At 40.3% G+C, this 8,555-nt stretch overlaps 1 protein-coding gene across 1 annotated transcript; it reads left to right on the plus strand.

Annotated features, from left to right (window-relative positions):
* Positions 1-556: 556 nt before the first annotated feature.
* LOC141389653 (fat-body protein 1-like) lies at positions 557-5,806 on the plus strand. The gene is made up of 4 exons (XM_073961492.1): positions 557-722; positions 803-954; positions 1,489-2,388; positions 3,365-5,806. The coding sequence occupies exons 1-4, from the start codon at positions 617-619 to the stop codon at positions 5,612-5,614; spliced, it is 3,408 nt and encodes a 1,135-aa protein (XP_073817593.1). The 5' UTR covers positions 557-616; the 3' UTR covers positions 5,615-5,806.
* The last annotated feature ends 2,749 nt before the right edge of the window (positions 5,807-8,555 follow it).

Consider the following 8,555-nt stretch of genomic DNA (forward strand, 5'->3'; position numbering starts at 1 on the left):
GGACCCCATAAGCAGCATCAATGGGCACAAAATTCGACAAAGTCCATAAGAGAAAAGAAAGGTTTAAAATCCAATGACAATGGACCGAAGAAGTGAAGTAGAAAATATCTATTTTTGAATTGTCAAGCATAAAGTCCATAAAAAATTGTCAATAAAACTAATTACGACGGGTCAGCAAAGTGGACAGGGCTTTGCTAGTAAATAATAAATGTAGATATAACCTCCTCATCGCCCATCTTCTCAACCTAACCTAAAAGGGATACGATTTAACTTTTTGCACGTCTGTAATTGTCAAAATTATCAATTCATTGTTCATTGTAGCGCATTTAACAACTGGGAATGGGGGAAATGCAATCGAAATCGTTGCTGCTTATCACTGTCGTAAATACTGTAGTAATGCAGATCAATCGAAAACAGTAATAAAAAAATCTTCCACGATTGCCAAAAACATAATATGGTAGTTAACCTGATGATGATAACAATTTTCGAAGATGATACTCTATGGACTAGTCAGTAGTCGCAGGGTATAAATAGGAAATTTCGACAGCTCAGAAATGTAGTCACTTCAAGTGTTTACAACGTTTGAGTTGTGGGCTCCCTATAGTAAAGCGAGAAGATGAGGAATATTTTAGTAATTTTGTGCATAGTCGGCTTTGCCGCCGCTGGTGTGATTATCGATCGTCCAAGGCTAAATTTAAATGTAGTTCAAGGATCACAAAATGGTAAGAGAATACTTTTTGTTTTATATTTTTCATGAAAGTTCTAATTATTCTTTCCCCATACTTTGCAATGTTTCATGTAGGCATTGGCCGTCTGTATACCATGTCCAGAGATGAATTACTTCGTCAGAAATTCATTCTAGACATACTCCGACAAGTTGAGTTGCCATTGGAAGATCGCCTCCTCTTGGAGATTAATATCGATGGTGTTACCGATGAAAACATGTATATGGGGGTAAGTGGAATTGACGAAATGGCACAGTGGTCTTCCATAAAAACCCATTTATAAATGGAAGATCTCTTAAGGGCCAAATACATGCGGTCCGTTGAGTGTCCCGATACAACAACCACATAAAGACTTCGAGAACAAACTTGGTATCATTTACACATTTTTCATGTGGTTGTTGTTGTTTTCAACGCGCTACGCGTCTCACAACGGACCTTATGTTTTTGGACCCCTAAGCTGAAAACATATCCTTAAAGGCTGCGACTCATCGGACCGTATGAACCGCGGCCTTCAGAGGTATTTTATGTATTGAAGATCCTCATGCACCAACCGAAATCGGTCCGTTGAGCGTCTGAATGCAACAACCCCATGAAAACTTCAAGAAAAAACTTGGCATCACTTTATGATATTTTCATGTGGTTGTTGTTTTAGGGCGTTAAAGGCCGCGACACAATCGGTCCGTTGAGTGTCAGCATTTGCAAAGCATTTGCAAAGCATTTGCTATGAAATATTTTAATCCTTACAATACTTCCTTCCTTACAGCCCCTTGACGATGATATGCTAATGGTGTTGGATTTGATACGTAACAATCGCATCCTAGACCGCAACGTACTGTGTTCCTATACCAATGAAGTGCATATACGCCAACTTCTAGGACTCTATCGTCTATTTGTTCGTTGCCGTGATTTCCAAATGCTGCAAAAGTTGGCGGTTTATGCTCGTCGCTATGTTAATCCCGTGCTCTTTGTAAATGCCCTAACATTGGCCCTGCAAGATCGTGCCGATACTGAGATGTTAATTGTTCCAGCTCTTTATGAAATTTTACCCAGATATTACCTCGACGATTCTGTGATACGCACTGTGGAGAATTTGGAAAGAGATACTAACCAAATTGGAATGGTTGCTAAAAATGATGTGTCCCTGCGTCCCGGCCTATTCGATCTTATTCAATTGCGTCGCAATGCCAAACAAAATTTCAATCCATTTTTCGGTGGTAATGGAGTTGGTATCTTTGATAAGTCCCAAATGTGGTTGCCATGGCGTGATCTGCATCAACAATTGGCTATGCAAAAGGCAGCCGCCATGGGTGGCAATCGTCTGATTATGTTCGATCAAAACAAAGAGAACATGTCACTGCGTATTATTCCCATGGGTAATAGCCAAGGTCACTTATCGGAAGATATTGGTTTGAGATCATTCCTTAATATTTTACTGGATGAACTGGTTGTGGAACAGTCGCGTGCAATGAAGAATTTGGATCGTGATGTGATTACGAATGAAGAACAAGACTTGGGGCGGCGATCAATATTCCTGAATCGTGAAAGAAATATACTGGATCGAGTGGAACCAGTAAGACGCTATGAAGATGAGGATGTGATGTTTAAAAATCGTGATAGGGTGGAACCTCTAAGACGGGATGATATAGTGAACCGAGGAGAAATGGTAAGTTGGATATATAAACAACTCTATCCTGACAAAGAGGATATTGTGTCCAAACAATGTGGATAATGTATCTGCACCATCCAAAGAATGTAGATAACATATCCACACCATCCTTACAATGTGGATAATGTATATACACCATCCAAATAGTGTGGATAATGTATCTATTTTATCCAAACTATGTGTGTACACCATCCTAACAGTGTGGATAATGTATCTACTTTATCCAAATAATGTGGATTATGTACATACACCATCCAAACTGGCTGTATGACGTATCTGCACCATCCTAACAATGTGGATAATGCATCTGCACCATCCAAACAGTCTAGATAATGTTTCTGTGCCATCTATGCGATGTAGATAATGCATATACGCCATCTTAACAATGTGGATAATGTATCTAAACCTTCCAAAGAATGTAGATAACGTATCCACATTACCCTTACAATGTCGATAATGTATCTACACCATCCAAACAATGTAGATAATGTATCTATGTCATTCAAACAATGCAAATTAGGATGATTATGTATATATGTATACCATCCAAACAGGCTAGATAATCTATCTGCATCATCCTTACAATGTGGATAATGTATCCACGCCATCCTAAAAATGTGGATAATGTATCTACACCTTCCAAAGAATTTAGATAACGTATCCACACTATCCTTACAATGTGGATAATTTATCTACACCATCCTAACAATGTGCATAATGTATCTACACCATCAAAACAGTGTGGATAATATATGTATATACTTTATCCATACAATGTGGATTATGTATCTACACCATTCAAACAGGATAGATAAGGTATCTGCACCATCAAAAAAAATGTGGATTATCTACGTCATGCAAACAATGTGGATAATGCATCTACATTATCCAAATATCTTAGATAATTTATCTATTTTATTATCTATCCAATATATGTATCTTAAAACGTCTCTATAAATATTTCTTTCAACAGAATTTACCATTCAGACGCGATATGGATGTACGTGAGACTCGTCGTGACAATGATATACGAATGAATCAAGATATACCAATTAGACGCCTAGACAACGATGATGATGAACTGATGCGAAAAAATCGGGGATATGTTGGTAGTAGCAGACTAAATTTACTTAACGGAAAAAAGGGTTATGAAGGTATTTTGAATCGCGATATGACTGAAGATGTCGGAGTGAATAGAAATCTTGGTATTGAGAGAAATTTTGACGTGAATAGACGCCTAAATATTGATGATGATGATGATGAACTGACGCGACTGAATCGGGAACATGTTGGCAGCACAAAACTCGGTCTGCTTTATGGTAAAAGAGGTATTTTGAATCGCGACACGAATACAAAGTACGATGTTAACCGAGTGCAAAGGGATAGAAATCTTGAAATAGAAAGAGATTTTCAGGCAAATAGATTTTTGGGAATGAAGAGAAATTTTGGTATGGATAGAAATATCGATGTGCAAAATCGTGAAAGGGACGAAGATCTTCTATTGAAGAGAAATCTTGATATGGATAGAAACGTAGAAATGAATCGAAATCTCCGAGTGGATAGAGAAGACAATGTGATGTATCGTAGAAACTACGACAATGACTTAACCACTACATCCGTGGATGATGACCGTTTGCTACATGTCAGCGGCAGAAGATTAAATTTACTCAACAGTAAAACTCGTAATGTCCCCCTGAATGAGATTATGCAAGGCGAACGGACTGATGAAGTACGACGTATGCCACGCAGTATTGATCGAACGACCGGTGATGATAGACGACAACGCATGGGTCAATTAATTTTGCATCACTTGCAACAGTTAGTGGCACGTCTAAATGTTGAACATATCTCACAAAAACAAAATGTTGGCCGGGTCAGTCTGTTGAAAAATACCAACAATGTGGATGTAAGGGAAAATCTTGGCCATTCAGTGGTGGACAATGTAAGGGACCAAATGTTGACGAGGCAACGTACTATCCAAGGTAGTAACAACATTGTGGATGTTATGCGAGGAATCGGTCAAATAAATCGAATGGACAACTTGAATTACGATGTGAACAGAATCCAAGGAGGTCGTTTGGACAACTTCGATTTAACTTTGTTGGAAGATTTCCATTTGGATGAACGCACAAGAGCCGTGGTTATTGAAAAAATGCAAGAAATTTCCAAACGTCTTGAGACAACCCTTGAACAGACCATAACACATCTTAGTGAACGTCAGCTGCACTACAACAAACTGGGACTAGATGATGAAATCATTATTCGAGAAATCGACCGTTTGATTTTAAATGAAATCTTACAGGAAATTGTTAATCTCTCGGAATATGTAGAGGGTGGTCAAATATCCAAAATTCTTGAGACTCCCATTACCCAACTGCTGCTACGTTTCACAATCAATACCATTGATCGACAAATTCAACAGCTAAGAAGACCACGGAATTTGGATGAAATTGCCTTTGATGGAGTGACCATTAACAATGTGAAAGTGGATGATTTCCGTACCTATGTGGAAGAAGTTGATGTGGATCTAACAAATCTGCTCAATACAAGGGATCGTGGTTTAGAAAAATCTCAACGAACTGTTATTGGTCGTATGCCTCGACTCAACCACAAATCATTTGCCATTAATCTTGATCTCACCTCACAACGTAATCAGCGTGTTGTTGTACGCACTCTAATGGTACCCAAATTTGATGCCTTGGGCCGTGTGATGACTCCCGAAGAACAACGCCGAAATGCCCTACTTGTAGATATTGTTGATGTGGATTTGACAATTGGCCGCAATGTCATTAAACGTAAATCCCGTGACATAACCTGGACGGGACGTGATGTCACTACCTACTCGGAATTATATGAACGTGTTATGCGTGCCATGGAAGGTAATGTTGATTTAACCATGAATCCTTTGTTTGGCCAAACAACCCTTTTGCCTCATCGTCTTCTGATACCACGTGGTCGTGTTGAGGGTCTTGCCATGCAGTTACTGGTTATCATCACACCTGTCGATGACAACATTCAAGCAATGAGAATAATGTCCGACGAACGTCGTCGTGATGTAAATACCCGTTTTGGTTTTGATGCTCTTCTTTTAGATGACCTTCCCTTGATTTATCCCATGGATCGTGACCTTATTGATTTCCAGAAATTGTTAAACCTACCCAATGTTAGTGTAAAGGACACACTCATTTATCACGAGGATAAAGTGAAACGTCTTCCACAATAAGATGCTGCTCGGAACTACTGTGAATGTTTTAACTACGACTTAAATGCTGGCAATTATCGGACCGGATCATTGCAACGAACTGTTTCCTGAACTGAATTCCTATATATCTGTATAATTTTTAGTATATACTGTTATTGTATTTTTGTATAAATAAATAAATAAATTTTAAATGCAATTTTTTAAAAAGAAAAATGTGTGGCCTTAAATTTTTGTGAGCAGGACTTGGTTAGCGCAATTTTTACGAATTTAAGACTACGTTTATATTAGAGTTTTTTGTCATGATAAACAGTTCTACTACGATTTATTTGACGTAAAATGTATGAACACAAAACAAACGTACGTCAAGTTCCATCGGACAACTCCTTCGGAAATCTCCGTCCCAAAATTTCAAAAATTGTATTTCAGTGCAGTCTAAGAACAGTTCGAAGATCATTTTGAAGCTTTATTTGTTGTTGTAATTGTTGTAGCAGTTTCTATATGCTTGCATATGTCTGAACTCCAAGTTCAGGAAATACTACATATGGTCCATTTTGAGAGTGGAGTTAATAGAGTTGAAAAGTTGCGGACCTGTGTCACATGCTGGGCAGACGTTTTGGACGGTGTCATCGATCCTTGTCCTATAGGAATTCAGACGGCTGCACCATCCAAAACTACTTTAGTTTGTTGTTGTTGTAGCAGCTTCTACAAGTACATGTAAATCTTTATTTATTGATTCGGCTCTGCCTCCAGCTCCAAGCTCAGAAAGGACGCCTGAATTGGATTAGTCCAAAGATAGAGAGGAGTTAAGTCAGTCGGGTTGGCTGGGCAGTTAAACAGGTGCTGCGTAGTATGCGGACCGGTGCCACATGCTGGGCAGATATTCCGCGTGCCGTCAATCCTGGCCCAGTAAGAATTGAGGCGGCTGCACCAACCAGATCTAAGTTGCGCCAACACGACTCTCGTTTGTCTTGGCAGCTGCTGTTCTTCCGCTGCCACGGGTGGTGGATGATCTTCGAGGACTATATTCACACTGTTTGGTTTGTCGTGACAACTGACGCTCTACAACTGCGATAGAAGACGGATGTTCTCCGAAGACATCCGTGTGAAAGCTATTTAAACCTATATGATAGGCTTGTTGATCTAAGGGGTTCTTTTTTGTAACGTTGGAGCTCTCTTTCCAGATCAAGAAGATGCCTTCTCAAGGTAGCACCCGAGGAAGTGCTGGAAGAATGTTCGTCTCCTCATTTATATGGTCTACTGAAAACATGAGGAGGCACCCTGTTGCAATTCTCAGGGCGGCATTCTGATAGAATTGAATATTTTTTAATCCCATTGCACTTATATTCGCAGACCCTATTGGTGCCGCATAGCTTACCACAGACCGACCCATCGCCTTGTATGTGGTTAACAAGGTTTCTTTAACTACACCTTAATTACGGTCGGCTACGGACTTGAGGACCTTGATTTACATCTCAGCTTGTCACAAATAGCTGTGAACATGCAGTCGAATGGCTTGTGATTGAAATTCTGCTGCCATCAACCATGACATTCAACTTTGTTCTTACCTCTGAAGTCCATATGATGAACAGAATGGCCGTATATTTAGTGGAAGATATTTGCATATTCTTGGTGTAGTAAGATCATTTAAAAAGGAGATCAGCCTTGCGCAAAATGACATCAGGGAAGGTACTTACAATCATCCGCATACCCTACGATCTCAATGCCATCTGGAGGAGGCCGGAATAGATGAGAGGTATAGGTTAAAAAGTTCCAGAGATATCACTCTACATTGAGTAACTCCCTGTTTCACTCTACGGGACTTCTGCTTCTTGTTACTGAAGTCCTCGTAAGACTGACGTCATGACATGTAATTGATTATCCAACGTTTCAAACTCGACCGGAGGGTAGTCTGCTTAACGTCCTCCCAAAGAGTGTGGAGTGCTTGACAGTATCAACGACTTTTGATAAGTCAAGCGCCACCATCACTGTTCTATCACACGGCTTTCTCTGGTTAGGTCCTCGACTAATATGTGTGATGATGTGGTTGTTGTAGCAGCATGAAACCAACGTAGAAACATAGGCTTGATGCTGGGTTGGCAGCCGTTGGCCGAAACACTATGATTTCGGGTCAATCCGGTACGTAACAACCCGCTGTCGAGGGATTGTGTGGATATAGCTTGCGGTGCTGTTGTCGTGCTTTGCAAGCTACGGAACACATGCTGATGCTGGGGAGGAGTAACGTCTCAAGAGGCGAACAAACCGAAATCGCTCGGTACGATTTACGTTTGCTGGCATCCTTGCTCGTCTTCAGTAGCAGGACCACCCTTTCCATTTCCAGACTTTGAGAAGTTTGAGAAATTTTGTGAAATACTCGACTCACGGCACATCCATAAGTTTTAGGGCTCAACGCTTTGGATGAATTAGCGTTGCTGTTAACATTCGCAACATCATCCATTGAAAATTGTGGTGGTTCATCCTCGGCAAAAAGAGATCGGTAGTACTCTTCTCGCCCTATCACTCGCGGGTGCTCAACAAACTGTCGATTGAAATAACTTGGACACCTCTTCGGACAAACGTGACTGATGGTCTTCTGGAAGAACAAATAGTGGATATAGTATAAGAAAGCCTGGTGGTCTTCTATAAGAAGACCTGGTGAGCTTCTATAAGAAGACCTGATGGTCTTCTATAGGAAGACCGGGTGGCCTTCTATAAGAAGACCAGGTGGTCTTGTATAAGAAGACCAGGTGGTCTTGTATAAGAAGACCTGGTGGTCTTCTATAAGAAGACCTTCTGGTCTTCTATAAAGAGACCTGGTGGCATTCTATAAGAAGACCTTCTGGTCCTCTATAAGAAGACCTTCTGGTCCTCTATAAGAACACCTTCTGGTCTTCTATAAGAAGACCTGGTGGCCTTCTATAAGAAGACCTTGTGGCCTTCTATAAGAAGACCTGGTGGCCTTCTA

This window comes from Musca autumnalis, unplaced genomic scaffold, assembly GCF_047663935.1.
Source record: "Musca autumnalis isolate F117 unplaced genomic scaffold, ASM4766393v1 scaffold_1, whole genome shotgun sequence".
In the NCBI taxonomy this organism is placed as follows: Eukaryota; Metazoa; Arthropoda; class Insecta; order Diptera; family Muscidae; genus Musca; species Musca autumnalis.

What these genes read in the sequence shown, in the direction of transcription:
- LOC141389653 (XM_073961492.1), top strand. Translation starts at nt 617, where the DNA reads ATGAGGAATATTTTAGTAATTTTGTGCATAGTCGGCTTTGCCGCCGCT. An exon ending in AGTTCAAGGATCACAAAATG is followed by an intron (nt 723 to 802) that starts GTAAGAGAATAC and finishes TGTTTCATGTAG; the next exon opens with GCATTGGCCGTCTGTATACC. An exon ending in TAGTGAACCGAGGAGAAATG is followed by an intron (nt 2,389 to 3,364) that starts GTAAGTTGGATA and finishes TTCTTTCAACAG; the next exon opens with AATTTACCATTCAGACGCGA.